At 37.5% G+C, this 17,351-nt stretch overlaps 1 protein-coding gene across 1 annotated transcript; it reads right to left on the bottom strand.

Moving 5' to 3' along the window:
• Positions 1 to 389: 389 nt before the first annotated feature.
• On the bottom strand, positions 390 to 7,487 carry ostn (osteocrin). The gene is made up of 5 exons (XM_051862467.1): positions 7,329 to 7,487; positions 5,174 to 5,272; positions 4,462 to 4,682; positions 1,562 to 1,677; positions 390 to 769 (listed from the first exon to the last, which is right to left on the bottom strand). Exons 2-4 carry the CDS (start codon positions 5,270 to 5,272, stop codon positions 1,593 to 1,595), a joined length of 405 nt encoding a protein of 134 aa, XP_051718427.1. The 5' UTR covers positions 7,329 to 7,487; the 3' UTR covers positions 390 to 769; positions 1,562 to 1,592.
• Positions 7,488 to 17,351: the final 9,864 nt, after the last annotated feature.

A 17,351-nucleotide genomic window follows, 5' to 3' on the forward strand; every position in this document is an offset into this window, starting at 1 on the left:
ATTTGCCAAAAATAGAACTTTTTTGTTGTTATTAAAAAACAAACAAGCAAGCCCAGCCCAGGTGAGAAAAAGTAACGCAAAAGTAATGTAACACATTACTTGTCATAAAAAGTAACTAACGCAATTAATTACTTTTTTAAGGAGTAACGCAATACTGTAATGCATTACTTTTATAAGTAACTTTCCCCAACACTGACAATAAGTGTCTACACTTACAAAACTTACCAGGGCAACCAAAGGGATCAACACCAACCAGGTATCAACAGTTATAATATTTAACATTCATACGCAGACTACATGTTCATTAATCAGAGTCACAGTGGACTTTATGCTGTAACTGTGCAATTATTTTAGCAGCTCGCATTACTCAGTTGAAATAAGAGAGACGATTGTAGAATTTCATCTGTTTTATTGTCAAGGCTGAAAAGCCTTCAGTCAAATTGAGAAAACGACAATAGTTGTGTACAGTACATTACAGCAAGCGAGAAGTCGTGAGGCACTGGAGTAAATATTGAGATGTGCAATGTAGCTATGAGCAGATTCCTCTCTGATTGGCTAATGCCTCTGACATCATAAACGGATGGATCCGAACTGGAAATAAACAGTTTGATCAGACATTGAAAGTTTAAGTCAGTAATCAATGAGAAAGAACAGCTCTGGAGAAGCGATGATTAAAAGTGTTCTGAGAACGCGGAGATCTTTCAGTGGTTAGTGAGTTGTGTCGGCTGGTGTGCTTATCATGCATTTCATCTACCTGTGAAATTCCCCTCTGTGGAACAAAGAGCAAACAAAATATATATTGTTATTATTACAATCTAAATATATGCAGTATAATCATGATATTTCATTTTACAATACATTTAACAAGATTAAATGAGACTGTGGCTGCATTCGAAATCGCATACTTCCCTACTATATAGTAGGCGGGAAATAGTATGTGACAAAAGATATATGTCCAAATTCACAGTACTCATAAAAGAGTGGGCAGAAAGTATTCAATGGACACTTAAAGGGTTCACACAAAAATGGAAATTCTGTCATTAATTACTCACCCTCATGTCATTCTACACCCACAAGACCTTCGTTCATCTTCGGAACACAAATTCATATATTTTTGATACGAGATGATACAAAAGAGAAGATATTGTTGAATAAAGTTGTTATTTTTGTTTTGTTTTTGCGCACAAAACGTATTCTCGTCACTTCATAACATTGAGGTTGAACCACTGCAGTCATGTCGACTTTTTTTTAACAATGTCTTTAGTACCTTTCTGGACCTTGAAAGTGGTGGTTAAATTGCTGTCTATGGAAGAGTCATATACCTCTCGGATTTCATCAAAAATAAATCTTAATTTGTGTTCCGAAGATGAACGAAGGTCTAAAAACTTCCTTTTTGGGTGAACTAACCCTTTAACTGAAGCTATAGGTCACATGATAATTACAACATGGCGAATGTAGTAGGTCCGAATTACATTCATACTATTTATAACATACTTCTTTAGTGGCCTACCTACAAGAGAGTATGGGATTTCTGACGCAGCCTATGGTTGATCTTACGTACCTGTTTGTCGGGGCGTGGTCAAAAGCGGAGTCTATCCTCGGCTGTTGGGAAGACGACCTACGCCAATCCGGTCAATCGGAACGCTGACTCGTCGCCGCGGCAACTCAACCACCTTCCTGCAGACATAACGAAAAGAAACCAGTCATTTTCTTCAGATTACTGCTTATTTGGTCACTCACAGTCGTGAATTGCCGTTTTCTTCCCATACTGCCGAGTGGAAACACACGTCAGCCTTTAGAAATGAAGCTAATAAGGCGAGTATCATAATGAATGGATATGTTCAAAATTACGGAAGCCCATTTCCGCAAAATAAGAAAAAAAACAAACAAAAAAAAAACAAACATGATTTGGTAAATCATAATTATGAGATAAAAAGTCGAAGTTAATGACCTACCAAGTGATAATAGGCCACCAAGTCGATCAATAGACGCGTTTCCATTACAAAATTTTTGCGATATTTTCTAAATATTGATTAAAAAAAAAAAAAAAACGTCTTTTTTTCCCTTTCGCGATAAGTCATTCCAAAAATCATGGCAACTGATGTTGGTAGGTAGCCATTAAGGAGACATGCATATTATCCAACCATTTATGGCAAGGAAAGCCCCTTGGGAGCGGCCACGTATGAGGTGTTTCTGGGTGTTTCTCCCTCCTATTTGCTTCGAGGTCTTGATAAATTCAAATTGTGGCATTTCTTTGTTGTTTACAATCCAGTAGTCCGTAATACTTTTGTCTTTTATGAGTTTAATGAAGAACTCTCGTCTTCTGTCCAAATATACCGCGCCATCTTTAAAGAGTGATCGACTTTTACATGCGGCAGGTGACCTGAAAAAAGCGAAAAAACTGTTTCTATTGCAGTTTTGCGAAATATTCCTTTTTCAAATTGCCTGAAAAACCACCTCATGGGAGCGTAAAACATTTTTGCGATATATGGGAGTTTTTGGGAAATGGACATGTTTCCATTGAGCGTATTTTCAATTTTCAATTTCAATTTGCGCAGTTTAAAGGGTAATGGATGTAGCCAAGTAAGATGTTTCTGGATCAACATTTTGTTGATCCTGGAACAACATTCCTGTCCAAAAACATAGTCCTAACCCTAGCCTTACCCCTAAACCTAACCCTACCCATAACTTATCCCTAAAATCAGAGGGGAATGATAGGTGTGTATAGAAGCACCTAATCTGGTTGTAAGCCTAATCTTGACATAAGCTGTAAACTTGTCAAATCTGGTTAGTTGATTGGAATGTTGTTCCAGGATCAACAAAGATATTGATCCAGGAACTTATTGTACGTGGTGAAATCACGTTCACCCTGTTAAGTCATAGTGACTTAGTATGTCATAATTATGATTTACTAAAGCATTAATTTTTTTTTTCTTATGTGGCAGAAATGGGCTTCCATACAAAATAGAAATTTTAGTCGTAAGTATGTATGCTGTGGTGTATAGAATGTACACCACGCACATTTTGCAAATGTTCTGTATACCGGAATGATCTAGCCTACTACATTACTTTGGCTAAAATAAGAATTAGGCCTATATGACAGCGCACACTGCATGAAATACTGTATCACACAAAACAATGGACAACTCGAAATACACTCCGTGCCCTCAACTTGACCTTCCATTTCCAATGTGATGAATGAACTGGAATTGCTGGGATGATTTTCACCATTATTTCATCAGACTGATAATTAAGATAAAAATAAAAAGCTGGAAATTTCTACACAACAATGAAATGAGGTGTAGCATTCTACTGTTTCACTTACTGTTTACAAAAAACACTGAATACAGAGTATACTGAAGTATTCAGTTCTTTGTAAGTTCGTTGTAAGCTAGTTTTCCAACACTATTAGTAATAGCTTATTACTTTTGCTCATAGGGTCAATCTATGTTTGCTCAATGGATATTATCTCAAATTTTGCAGCTTATGATTTTCCTGGAAAATGGAATCATACTGAATGATCTCACACTTTTAGAAACTGTCAAAATCTAGTAACAGAATCCAACATTTGCTTTCAAGATGAATATCTTTACAGAGGATCCATGGAACAGTCACATTATGGAGGGCTTTGTGAGCTTTCATCATGTGTTTATCAGGCTCATGAAAGATGGATTCGGGTGTTGAGATTTGATAATGCATGGTGTGGTGCTTTTGCTGCTGTTCTTGGCTTCTGTCCTGATCTTATCAAGTGCTGAGGATCATTTAGATAGAGCCTTGTCAGAGCCTCAGGCCATGCTGAGTTACACTGCATGTTCCGTCCGGCAGGAAGATCAAATCATTCACAGAGATAAAACAGTTTTGATCATTGACTGGAAGTCCGATGCTACAGTCATCAGCACAGTTGGACTGTCCGTTCCCGTAAGCCAGTATCAGGCACTTATTATGTCATACAAAACCTCAATCCACCACACCACGGTGACTCCACCCAAGAAATAGAAGTAACTTTAACTGTGGGCTACAGACAAAACATTAATTGCACTTAGTGAACTGTTAAAACACAAACACGCTCACATAAAACTATCAAGCTGTGAATGACAGACTTCAGCCAATAAAAACTGTATGTGTTTGAGTCATGGCCAGTCAAAGCTACTTATGGTTTATCATCTGTTCGGGATCACAGCAAAAAAGCTAAATTGTGTTTTGTACATTTTTCAGACTTAAAGTCACTAAAATTCAATGATTTAGTTAATTGAGTATGATATGATGATGATATAAAAAACAACTATTTTTACAGAACACCAATAAAGAACCAAGGTCTCAGTTTACAAATGTATTTGAAAATGTTATTTCAATTATTATTAAAATAAAATTAATTTGAAATATTTTAATCATAATATTTTATTATTTAATTCCTCTTATAAATGTTTTTCACTTCTTTTTTTCTGAACTCTTTTCCTCTACCTTTGCTTGTTGTTTTTGGGATCCATGGTGCTGATTGACAGGCGGTCAAGAGGCGTGTTGGATCCGGGGAAGCTCCGTTTCCTCTTGGTCTCGATGACATCGTTCTCCAGTCGGACCAGCTGGTCGTGCAGGAGGTGTTTAGCGTTCACGGCTCCTGAGGTCTTCTGCTCGGTTTGGCCTTGCTGGACACTGCGGCCCTCCACCACAGATGATTCCACATACTAGATCAAAAAGAGGTGAAAATGCATGGTAATATTCAGTTTTCAAAATTGTCAGTAAAATCACAGTCTCACCAAAAAATTATTTTCCCTGAAGGACAATTCATTTAACACAATTTTAAGGTGGTAAACACAAAACCTTTAAGATGCAAGTTGGTTTCTTCGATGTCATATTGAGAAACGGGCAGAGTGCCAGACTGGGTGACCCAGTGGGTCAGGTCACAGATGGGCAGACAGGTAGCTCATGTTCATAAGGAGACAGCAATGGTAAACTCCTGTGGTGGCTCTCTAGGGGAAGCTCCACTGTATTTATACAGCACTCAGACTGATGACAGTTTATCATCTGTCAGTTGTACCAGTTAATCTCATCATGTTGTGTGTGTTGTCTGAAGACTGGCAAGAGTGAAGTTTCCTCACAAAACACATACTGTTCTAACCTTATTCTCTCTCTCTCTTTATATATATATATATCAGCGAGCGAGACCTGGACTTACCTCTGGTCTTTCTTGGGGTATGTGAAGACTTTCCACACTGCAGTGGAACAAGGTCAGTGTCAGCAGACCAGAGAGCAGCACACATCCACAGCCTAGCATCTACAATACAATATCATCAATGTGATTACTGACAATCATATACAGTACATGTATACTAACATTAAAATGTTTGAGGTCTGTCAGATTTTTTAATGTTGTTGGAAAAAAAGGTTGCATTTATTTAATTAAAAATACAGTAAAACACTGATATTGTGAAATAGTATTACAATTTAAAATAACAGTTTTTAATATATTTTGAAATGTAATTTATTCCTGTGATGCAAAGCTGAATTTTAAGCATCATTACTCCAGTCTTCAGTGTCACATGATCCTTCAGAAATCATTCTAATATGATGATTTGCTACTCAAGAAACATTCATTATTATTATCAATGTTAAAAACAGCTGCTTAATATTTGTGTGGAAATCAAAATGCATTTATTTTAAGGATTCTTTGATTAAATAACAGCATTTATCTGAAATCGATATATTTTGTTTCATTATAAATGTCTTTACTATTTACTTTTGATAAATGTAATGCATCTTTGCTGATTATTAATTTAGTATTAAAGTATTAATTTCTTTTTCAAAAAATCTGACTGACTTCATACTTTTAAACGATAGTGTATATGTATAGGAAAAATGCATAATAAATAATATATATATAGCAACATAATTTCAGTGATTAAAGTTTTTATGTCAGTGCATTGTCAATTGAGCGTGCACACACACACACACTCCAGCTTCAGCACCGTGTTGAATTACTGTGATACAGGGCGGTGTTTACATTCATCCAGACTCCATCTGTGAAAATACACTCTGACTGGGCGGTCCGGCAGCCGCGAGAGTGTGAGAATGCTTCTAACACACACCCTCTAAACAAACACATGAACTCAGCCCAAACACACACTCTGACCTGCACCCCTACCTGTGTGTCCCCAAAACACACTCTTAACCAAACTCGCAAAAAAAAAAAAAAAACATCCTCATGACAGGACTTCACGTTACTGTCATTTCGCATCACTTGAGCAAATGTTTTATAGTGCTGATAAATTTTTACAGTAAATATTATATTTAAGAGAACACTATTATCTTAGCTCATTCATGTTTTTTTATTATTATTTTTCCAAAACCACCTTATTCAGATTATGATGATGCACTGTATCCTACGTTTTGACTGCCGTCTGCTGGCAGTTGTGATGAATTGCAGTCCACCAGCACCATTAAAAATGGCATTCATCTTTGTGAAACTTTCTTTTAAACAATTTATTTTTAAAGCACCGTAAAAATATATTAATTAAATAAATGCAAAGTCCAATGACTGGTAAAAAACCTCTACCACAGCTCTACCATAAATAGGTTACAGATAGATAGAAATATAAACAAAGCTAGATGTTACATGTGAAATTCTGACCTTGAATCATATAATCTATTATTTTTTTTTGCCCTTTTATTCATTGTCAGATGTCATTTTTAAAGAAGTATAACACATTTTCTCACCAAATATGAACACCTGCCAGTATTTTTTCCTAGAAATTATTCAAAACCTTTTGGCAGGATTGTATAGTATCTTTCCAAAATGCAAAAATAATGCATTTCCACTTATTATTTGACCCAGAGTGTCCCGTCCTTAGTGTTTTAGGTCTGGTGCACTGAGCACTGGACCAGATGCGGTGCCTCTCCTGCCCCACGACTGGGGAAATGCATTGTCCAGCAACATGGGCTAACTTTAGCATTTTCCGTCCCCAAAAATAAACAACTCCAGCCATCTCCCATTGCCCACCCTGCATGCACACACACATTCACTCTCTCAAAGACACTCTCAACGGTTCTCTGATATCAAACATGATTTCACACCTCTGTGTCACAATTGCAGCAATGCAACATCAACAGGATGTTTCCGATACTGGTTCATCTATAACCCTGGAGCGCAAACAAATTCACAGTTCCTTATCAAACAGCAGATTCTCTACCAACTAACCAGCGTTATTCTACAACAACCCCTAACAAATGTCTTTAAATACATCTTCAACACCTGTCTGCTCACCTTTCCACCCAAACACACACACACAGCCCTGTAGGAACATGAAGGTTGGTCTTTCTCCAAGGCTCCTTACCCTTAATCTGATTTGGTTTCAGTCACACAGGGACGGACAGATGGACACCGTGCAGTTCCTGGAATTTCTCACGTTCTCTGCCTTTGCTGGTTCCTGCTGTTGTCTTTCCCGGTTTTATAGGCTCTCGTCGGGAATCTCCACTCCAATCGGTGGTCGCGATTGCTGTGACATCATTTCTGCAGGTTTTCCACTGTGGCTCGCCCTGAAGCCACTCTCCCCAACTCTCTCATCCTCATTACGATTACAAACTAATAGCAACCCAAGGGAGCAGCTGGACACATTTGAATGTGCGTGTACGTGTCTCTTTCTGTCCTTCTTTCTTGGCTTACACGCACATATGACGGCCAAAAGTGCCTGGAAGGTCAGCTCCTAACTGAGAACCTGCTGTGTTTCCACAGGTTTCAAAGTGTGTGTGTGTTGAAGTTCAGTATGTGTAGGTGGTTTATCTCTCTCTGGCGTACAATCCAATCACTTGTGTATAAACTATACTGTATCTGGCCAGATGAGTGTGTGTATTGATGGTCGTTGATGACCTGCATCTTGTAATTCACTCACCGAGTCTTAACTGGGGAAAAGTGCTCAGATCTCTCTCGGTCTGAGAAGGTTAGGTGGCGTTAGGTTGTGAAGAGTTCCCCAGCAGACTGCCTGTTCTCACACTATATTTATCTGCACTCACAGAGCTCATCTCTCTTTACTCCCACTGTTAAATAAAGAGCAGACCGGGCAGGCCTGTCTACCACACCAAAATTTCCACAGAGACCCTACGACGATCCCTCTCTCTCTCTTTCTCACTCTCTCCCTCACTAAGATGTTTTGGAAAATCAGAGGACACCAAAGAGGGAAAGCCAGGAGACGTGCATGTGTGTGTGTGTGTACAGATAGAATCAGAAGATCTGTGCCTGTAAATTTTATTACTCTTTCATTGCACACGAGACTCAATAAGTTAAGCCTTTTGTTCCCAAATAATTCCTTATAATGTAATTAGACAATAGACAAATAAACAACAATTGTCATTTGACAACATACAGTACAGAGCTAAAATGAAAGTGGATTGCATAACTAAGATTATTTGGACTTGGAATAATTTGGTGAAAAATACTTGAGCTGGCACTGAAATCTGACTTTTGATTGCAGACTTTGAAATCTTGAAATATCTGAGTATACTTTGATACTTTTGATAAAATCTGAAGGAGGCACCTTTGAGATTACTGGGGGCTTTTCTCAGGAGAAAAATCTGAGAAGCAGGACACTTAAAGTTGCAACGTATAACCTCGTACACACGGGACGATTATCGCGTGTGCTTATCAGCAGCGTTTTTCGAGACATTTTTCGTGTTCATACCCAAGCGATTTTCACTGGCCGAATGAACGTGCAAATTCACTCCCTGACAGTATATGGCACTTGTGTTGAACGGTAGTGCAAATAAGCATATTTATGATGTTAATAAAATGAAAGAAGATTAAAATACAGATATAAAATGGCATATATGGCATATACATGACATGAGGAGATGGTAGTCAGACACGGTAGTGCAAATAATTCAATGACAGTAGTGCAAGTGAACGGTAGTGCAAATAAACCTATTTATGAAATAGACATTCTCAACTATATTTCTTGAATGTAAAAGATAAAAAAACAGTAAAAATACAGAAATAAAATGGCATATAATACACATCTATTGGTGTGGCCAATAACTGGCAGAGCACCCATAGTTTGTAGGGGTCTTCCTCGGCTGCGTTCCACTCCAGTTTTAGACAAGCACTCGCGAACTTCCCTAAGCACTTCCCCTCGGGGGAATCCCTGTGGCCATTTTGAAGTGCGTTCCACTTCGTGAAGTGTATATGGACAGACCATCGCTCCCTCGATTTTGGATTCCCCGAGGGAGCGAGTCTACTTCATATGTACACTTCAGACAGCTCCATATACCACAATGCACCACACCACACATCGTGTTTAATTTACCCCACCACAAACAACTCTATGATATATATGTATTTTTTTAATATTTAAAACACACATATATACATATAGAATGCTGCATTAAACAATTTAGTAAGGGGAAAAAATTAAATAATAAAGGAACTCCATAGAAGATTCCAAGTGATCAAGGGCTTAGGACGTTCCAATTCAGTCCATTGCAAGGTTCCGACAGTAGTGGGCACTCATGCAACGTAAGCAATGACGTACATCCGAGTCAACGAGACTGAGGGAAGTTAGCGAGGGAAGGGCATTTAAAAAACGAACTGGAACGCAGCCCTCGTCTACTTACTGTAACTTCAGCAGATCCAGGCAAGTGAACAAAAGTGCCAATCTCATTGGTTGCCCAGTTTTTAACGTGGCATGTCAAACCAAAAAAAAAAACAAAGAACGAACCCCAGGCATTTTTTAAAAAATGACGCTTTTACGCCTCGCGTTTTTCGCGTCGGTGTCCACACTCACATTGGCGCCCTTTGTTTAGTCACGAGGCGTTAAAAGTCGGCGATAATCGCGCGCAGTATTCATCCCGGTGTGTACATGCCTTTAGGGAGGGAGCAACAAATCTTTTGATCTGTATATTGCCATACATACAAAATGGATTATCGAAAATAATATAAAAAATGTTTTTTGTTGATTGGGTGGAGGCAGATCTGAATACGAGCTTGCAGTCGATTGTAAGAAAAGGCCGAGGTTTAAGTGGGCTAAATGATTGCAGAAGTCCAGCATACATCACCAGAGAGAAGTCTGTCATTTTCACTGGAAGATCCTGACGTTTTGATGAAAAATTACAAGGTAATTTTTAAAAACAATGAAACATATGCATGGATGAATTATTTATGGTAAAATAAAATAAAATGCATTTAAAAAATTGAGGATTTTCCATTTCATGCTGACTTTAGGCAAATGTGTCCATTTGATCTCCATTTAATAGCATTTTTAATGAATCCTTGTTTAGGAATCAGATCTTTTCAATGAATCACTTGATTCATGATTCATTTACCAATCAGAGTGAACTGGTTTTCAAACTCACTCAGTGATCTGGTTTCAGGGTGTAACAACTCACTGGTGGTGAAGATTATCAGGTAGTAAACAACTTAAATTTTTGGTATGTTCACATCACAAAGCTATATCATACGGCTTTAGCGAACATTATTTTTATGATAATTTCATAGTGCTTTTTGAAAGCTCCTATCTCCAACTGCATTTAAAAGAGCAAACACCAAACTGTTTAAAATGTTTCCTTTTGTGTTTCACAGAAGTAAAAAAGTCTTGGAATGCTTTTTTGGAATAACATGACGGTGAGTAAAAGATGACATTATTTTCATTATGGGTGAACTATTCTGTTAAGATCTCATGTTTTTTTGTCTAATAGGCATGATACAGAAAATAACCAAGATGAAGAGCAAAATGCATTATGGCATGAGAAAAGCGAGAGATTGAAAGAAAGAAACGGGATGAAATGAGAGAACGAGAGAGAGGAAACCTGTTTCTACACTTATTGAGATGTGGATCTGCAGTGTTCCGTTACCCAAAATCCTTAGGGTGAGTCCAGAACTGTGTGTATAGCGACCAGACTCAACACAACCCCATTTAACTATAATCAGACATGAAGATGTGTGTGTGCGTGAGATCGTATCTGTGTTTTGATCGCTTATCTTTAGGTCAATCGATTGGCAAGCTTCTCGCCGGGACTCTTACATCCAGGTGGATGTGAAATAAAGAACATCTCTTTAATTGCACGCATTTTCTGTTGCGTGTGTGCGTGCAACCGAATATCTCTTGCGACTCTGCCATTTACCGTTGTGTGGTGTCGGAAGCGTCTCCATGACAATTCTCTTTTAAAAGAGGAAGACCGTCATGTCTGGCCCAAGCTCTCAGGATCCCCATGCTCTCTTGAACATGATAGCTTTCACAGTGATCCAGGCGTCGCATGAGAGTGCAAGTCATTTTGGGAGTTTTGAAAGATAATTCTTGGGTGCACAAATGTACACAAGCGTTAATTTCATCAATTAAATTACTAAAAAAAATATTTGTTAGCAAAGATGGGACTGAATATGTGCATCATGACCATAATGAAAACGTACTATTGATGAAAATATGAGGAAAAAATAACACTGCAAGATCTTAACAATGCACTAACAATGTAATTTGAAGAAGAAACATCTAAAAAGAATAGGATTGTTTCATATCCAACGATAGTTAATAAAGTCAGGATTTTGTTACATGTTTTAAATAATATAAAAAAGTTTGAATATTTGGTTTAATTTTGCACTTTTTCCATCAACTAATTTGACTAAGAATTAATCAATATGACATTGACTATATATAAAGGACGGCTAAATTTAAAGGAGATTTTCATCAAAAATGTATGCACATTATGTGTCATAATGAAGAAGAGACAAAAAAAAAAAAAAATGAGTGAAAACATACTGTTGATGAAAATGATCAGGAAAAAAATAAAAATCTAAAAAGAATATGATTGTTTATATTATTCAGTCAATAAGGCAATAAGGTTTAGACTTTGTTGATACATATTTAAAATAATATATAAAATGTTTGGTTTAATTTTATCATTAATTATCATTAACTAAAGTTTACTAAAACATATCTTAAATATAAAGGATGTTTCTGTCAACACAAAGACTATGATTAAAACATAAAAAAAAACTGTGTAAAATTTAATACTGGCGTACATGCATAAGTGCACTTTTTGTGTCAGCGTATCTTAGAAGTTGCATTCATGAACTCAGTTTGACTTTTGTAGGTTCATGGTACGTGTGCGTGTGAGAAGACTCTGGTGTTGGCTATCCGGCGCCCTGTCCCATCTCAATCTTGGCCCACATAGTGTCTATTCAGAGCGACAGAGGGTTTGCTCACTGTAAAAACACACCTGGCCTAATAATGACACTACTAATACAACAATAATGTGGGAGTAATGTCAGAATAATGTCGGAAAAAACAGCCAATCCCCCTGCTCGTCATTAATGGGACCCTCTACGCTGGTGATGTCATCTGTCCCACCTGCCGTAGTGAAGGAAGCACTTCTGTGTGCTCCAAGGAGACAGGGGTCACAGGGTCAACCACTTAGCGATCGCGTGAAAGGAAGGCTAAGAGTAGCCAAGCTAGTCGCCGGAGTGACGTTCCCGCACACAAACACACTCACGGTAGCCCGAGCTGGAAAAAGTGAGCGTGTGCCCGTGTGTTGCTAAGCGTGTAAAGGTGGCTTTCTCTCTCAGCTTCTGCCTCCCGGCTCTTTGCTGTGTTGTTTTAGTGGTCTGATCCTAATCTCCTTTGAAATGTCAATTTTCACGTAATCAAAACACCATCTATATTTAGTTTCCTGCAGGCGGGCCATTATGTTTTATGTGTTATGCTTGATAGCCTAGCCGGACACACTCATTCTGACATAACCTCAGCTTTAAAAACTATTAAGACCCCGTCACTTGGATGCACTCTTTAGCAACCTTGTAAGAAAGGCCTCAGTGGTATATTTGAGTCACTTTCGGGGCGAATTTCTTTCTAAGTTCACTCTGTAATTGTGGCAACTGACAGGATGTTAGTGCTAATTCAACTAACTAGTTTCTATGGTTATTCCGCCCATGTGTTTACAGTCACAGAGATTTTTTTTCCTTGATTTCAATTCATGTTTTTTCTTTTTAAATCCTGATTCTCTCTTGAATATGCGCCATGTTTTCCTGGCGATCGTTTAAAATACCGATGATAGAGGTGTGTGTGTGAAAGAGACAGAGCGAGAGGTGGATTAAAAGAAGTGTGCAGCTGTGCGGAGCGTCTCTGGGAGGGAAACCTGATCGGATGAGAAGTCCGGACAGAAGACGAAACAGGGTGTAAGGGTGCCGAAAATGAGAGAAAGAAGGCTCTTTTTTCAGTCCGCAGATACAGCGAGATAGTTTTCTCAGGCTGTTGTTTTAGCCACTGAGAGAAAAACCATGTGTGTGTTTTTCCATTTTTGTGTGAGAAGACCCTGAGAAGCAAAGAAATTCCCACTCTCTACTTAATACCTTTGTATGATGGGACTTGTCATTTGGCCGGCTGCAGGGTTCAGTGCACCTGTCAGAAGCTTAAGATACAAGAAAATGTCATGCTGTAGAGCAATGGTTCTCAACTGGTGGCACGCAGGTCTCTTGTGAAAGGGTCATGGACAGAAGAGTAAAAACAATGTTCAACTAAACATATAAAACGTGACATCAAATAAAAGTGGGGAGAAAACACATCATTTCGTTTGTTGTTGACATTAAAGGTTTTGCTTCCGATCAAACTCATCTGTCACTTACTAGGAGCTAAAATTAAGCATTTTCCAATATGGACAGGCTGTGTGTGGCTTGTACTCCTCCTCAAAAACCATGAACAAAACTACTCAAGATAAAAGAAAATACAACCCAGATTAAATATGCCTTCACCTAAAGTGAAGTTAAACATAGTTTGTGCCGAAGGCAATGTATTTTCTGCTGTTGATTATTTGGTGATGAGAGCAAAAAACAAAACAACAACAACAAAAAAACATATTGGAATTCAAGGAACATTTAGAAAACAAACCATGCCAAAACAACAACAACAACAACTATTTTCTTATTCATTTTGCATTATACAAAAAATCTGTGCCAACGTTTAATGTGTTTATATATGGTACCATTAAAAAGTTTCAGGTCAAGTTTTTGTTAACACTTTCTTTAAATTTAACACTTAGGCTATATACAAATGGATGCATTAAACTGATATGTGACAGTAAAGAGATTTATAATATTACAAAAGCTCCCGAATAATAATAAAAGAATTATCAGGTTTCCATAAAAATATTAAGCAGCACAACTGTCTTCAACATTGATAATAATAATAAATGTCTCTTTGAGCACCATATCATCATATTAGAATGATTTCTGAAGGATCATGTGACACTGAAGACTGGAGTAATGATGAAAATTCAGCTTTGACAAAACAGGAATAAATTATATTTTGCATTATATTCAAATATAATACATACATTTTAAATGCTAATAATATTTCACCATATTACAGTTTTTACAGTATTTAGATCAATTAACAAATGCAGCCTTGTTGATCTTAAGAGATTTCTTTCAAAAACACACACAAAAAATCTTATTCCAATGTAAAAATCTGGCTAAAGCAAAATCAGTTAGTGTTAGTGTGTAGATCAAGATGCTTGGAAAAAATAGTTCACATAGTTCAGTCATAAAACTCTAGATGGCGCAGGCTGGTGAGTCCTTAATGCAAGCTGATGATAATTACAGCCTTAACTACTTGGCACAAGCTGATTGTTTCATGTCACTTCTGCAGCCAATGAGCTTGTTGCTCACACATTTAAATGGCTGGTTACATTCACTCTAGCAGTTTGCAACGCGCTTCAGAGTTCCTCTAAAACCCTCCACCTTCCCCAGCTCCACCTGTATAGATCTGCTATGGGTTATTGATATATGCTATTTGTGCAGCAGCACTACGTCTTACTCGCAGCAGCATATCGGCGTATGTATTGGCAGTAGCAAGTTCCTGTTCTTGCTCTGCAGCAGCAGCAATAATCTACAACAGCAGCAGCGTAGCAGATCTATTCCGCCAAGACCAAATACATTAACATTGTCATATCCATTACCATGCTAACAATCTTCCGAGAGTTGTCATGATTGAAATGACATTACCATCATTTAAGCATATTGACGTCTACACTAACTGGTTCTGCTTTAGAAGCCAGTTTTTACATTGGAAATCAACAAATTGGGAAAGCTATAGATCAAACATTTAGCATTATTTATTGCACAGGAGAAATACCGATACTGATGCGTGTCTTGTTACTATTATAAAGGACAGAAAAAGGAAAATAGATAGTTGTGACAGTGTCATTAATAAGGCAGAATGCAGAAGAAAGAAAAGGTTTGTGATACCATTTCAGAAGGATAGACGAAGTAAGGGAGAAGCCATGTGACATTGCTAGAAAGGAAAAAAGAAGCAAGCGATTACCGTGACACACTTTTTCCCAATCTGAACTCATAATCACTTGCTCCAAACCACTGGGGACTGAGTCCACCTCACAGAGAGAGAGAAACAGAACGAGAGAGCAAGAGAAATGATGATGACGCTCGTCACCCTGGAAACGGGCAGTGGTTACCCCAGTTTAAGGTAAACTTCCCGTCCACCCACCTCCAAGCTCCATCTTTCTGCTTCTCTGGGAGGAAATTGGGGTTATGCTCTCACTAGAGGGCCAAATCTAAAATTTCCCCACATTTATTCTGAGGGGAAGCAAAGCCAGAACAGTGCCTCAGGTTACGGCCCAGACTGAGAGAAAGACACACACACACACACACACACAAAGAGGTAAGGATGGAGTGAAGGGTGTCAAAGGGTGAAGAAGGGAGAGAAAGAGGATGGAAAAATGTGAGGGTTGTTCTATAAAACATATGCCATTTGTGTCTCTTGTATAAATATGGGTAAAAATGATATTAACATTAATTAGCTTTACAATATATTCATACATACATTTATCTTGTCTTGAAGATGCCTATACTTCCAAGTTTTGATGAAAGCAAAATCTGGAAATTAAATATAAATACACAGCCGCTCAAAAGTTTGGGGTTGATGCTTTTAATGTTTTTAAAAGAAGTCTCTTATGCTCACCAAAGCTGCTTTTATTTGACCAAAAATAAAGTCAAACATCAATATTGTAAAATGTTGTTACTATTTAAAATAACTGTTTCTATGTGAATATATTTTAAAATGTAATTTATTCCTGTAATGCAAAGCTTAATTTTCATCTCCAATCATCAGTGTCGCATGGTCCTTCAGAAATCATTCTAATATGATGATTTGCTGCTCAAGAAACATTTCTTATTATTAACAATGTTGAAAAGAGTTGTGCTGCTTAATATTTTTGTGGAAACCCCAAAAGTTCAAATGAACAACATATATTTGAAACAGAAATCTTTTGCAACATCCCAATATATATTAAATTTTTTTACTTTAGCTTGAGGTGGCAAAATGCAGTTTGTTACTTATCTGACTGAATGTTTAAAATCTTACAGATTAAGCTCATCAACTTGAAAAGCACTATTTTTGTAATTGAAAGAAATGAGAAAGAGAGGGGGCTAAAAGTACCGTCAAGGTCCTGAGGTTCATAGAGCCGTTGAGGCGTGTGACATTTTTGAGTAAACGTCGGCTGACAAGGAAAACAGTAAAGCTTCCTCTTTCCCAGAAACCCACTAGGACTCCTCAAAAACACTGACGGACCGCAGCGTGTGGCTAGAGCCAATCAGATAACTCACAATGTGTGAGGGGAATTTTGAGTAGAATTTCAGGATTAAGATGTGCACATGATCGACGGTGGGCCTGAGTAAGAAGAAAAATAAATTCCCACAAGAGGTGAAACTAATGACTAGTGTTGATGAGAGCAGAGGTGATAATGCAGACAGATTATGATTGCTTTTGATAAATATTATAACAGATTTTACCAGTATGATCATGATAAGGAACAGCTAGAGATTATGGTATCGCAAAAAGATAACAGTATTGCTTAGGGTGATTATGGAGACTGATTATTGTTATGAAAATTATTTTTAACTATATATACAGTATATACATACAGTAAATACATACACGTGTGTGTAGTTAAAAATAAATCATTTAGATATAAAATATAGTAATATATAGTATATTTACTATATTTATTACTATATATTACTATAAAATATATATAATTTAACTCAGAGTGACACTGATAGACTGAACTGAGCTATATAAAAAATATATCATGAAGCTGAGGGATCTTTTAACTTTAGCCAGTTAACTAACACCCAGAACACCCTCACAACAAACTAGCATTCACCTAAAATGTCCAAATTGCATATAAATGTGCTTAAAAACACTCAGAACACCTTAGCAGCCACACATCAATACTCTGGCAACCACATATTACATCCTATATTGTGAGCATTTTCTTTAACAAATGTAAAAGATTAGTTTTGTAAATGTGACTATGAGTGTGCCTCTGTCTAAAGGCCAGGCAGGAGTTTATATGTGTGTGTG

The sequence above is a fragment of the Ctenopharyngodon idella genome, chromosome 15, assembly GCF_019924925.1.
Source record: "Ctenopharyngodon idella isolate HZGC_01 chromosome 15, HZGC01, whole genome shotgun sequence".
Classification (NCBI taxonomy): domain Eukaryota; kingdom Metazoa; phylum Chordata; class Actinopteri; order Cypriniformes; family Xenocyprididae; genus Ctenopharyngodon; species Ctenopharyngodon idella.